The following is a 982-nucleotide window of genomic DNA, read 5'->3' on the forward strand; positions in this document are numbered from 1 at the left end:
ATATGAAACAACCTCCATGTTATGTTCATTCTCAATTTCCTGACCATGTTTATCGTTTTCGTAAAGATTTGTATTCACTCAAGCAAGCTTACCGAGCCTAGTATCTTTGATGTCTACATCTATTCTATTGTCTTTTGTATCAGTCGCTTAGATACCTCTTTCTTTACTTATCACTCTTGTTTAGAAACCATCTACCTTCTACTTTATGTTGATGATATCTTTCTCACAGCCTCCTCTTCTTCTCATATTACCAGGGTCATTGAGCGTTTCTCTTCTGAGTTCTCTATGACTGACCTTGGTGCCCAATCGTTCTTCCTTGGCATTGCCACCAATCGCCATGAAAATGGCCTATTTTTGTCCCAGATCTCCTTTGCCAAGGAGATTATTGCTCGTGCTGACATGGAAACATGTAATCCTTGCAGCACTCTGACGGACACTAAGCCAAAGTTTTCATCGTTAGGAGAGCTTGTTGTTGATCCTACCTTATATGGAAGCCTTGCAGGGGCGCTGGGATATCTAATCCTCACTCGTCCTAATATTGCATATGTGGTCCAACAAATTTGCCTTTATATGCATGATCTTCGTGAACCGCACTTTCTTGCCCTAAAGGGTATTCTCCGTTACCTACAGGGTGTGCTCTCACATGGTCTTCATATTTGTCAGTCATCCATTGATAGGTTGGTTTCTTATTCCGATGTTGACTAGACTGGATGTCCTCAAACACGTCGGTCGACCTCTAGGTTTTGTGTCTTCCTTGGTGACAATCTTGTCTTGTGGTCTTCCAAACGTCAACATATTGTCTCATGTTCGAGCGCTAAAGCTAAGTACAGGGAGGTAGCCAATGTCGTTGTTGAAGCTGATTGGCTTTGCAACATTCTTCTTGAGCTATCTTGTCCTTTTCACGTACGACAATTGTTTTTTGTGACAATGTCAGTGCCATGTACTTATATTCTAACCCAGTTCAGCACCAAAGAACCAAACA

The 982-nt window shown here is 41.8% G+C and overlaps 1 protein-coding gene across 1 annotated transcript; it reads left to right on the forward strand.

Moving 5' to 3' along the window:
* The first annotated feature begins 285 nt into the window (after positions 1-285).
* LOC112502559 (uncharacterized mitochondrial protein AtMg00810-like) lies at positions 286-705 on the forward strand. Its single transcript, XM_025106511.1, has one exon. It carries the CDS (start codon positions 286-288, stop codon positions 703-705), a length of 420 nt encoding a protein of 139 aa, XP_024962279.1.
* Positions 706-982: the final 277 nt, after the last annotated feature.

This window comes from Cynara cardunculus, unplaced genomic scaffold (genome assembly GCF_001531365.2).
Source record: "Cynara cardunculus var. scolymus isolate 2C unplaced genomic scaffold, CcrdV1 Un_Scaffold_1581, whole genome shotgun sequence".
NCBI classification, from domain to species: Eukaryota; Viridiplantae; Streptophyta; class Magnoliopsida; order Asterales; family Asteraceae; genus Cynara; species Cynara cardunculus.

Bases quoted from the DNA above. Each gene is read 5' to 3' on its own strand.
- LOC112502559 (XM_025106511.1), top strand. From the start codon at position 286: ATGACTGACCTTGGTGCCCAATCGTTCTTCCTTGGCATTGCCACCAAT.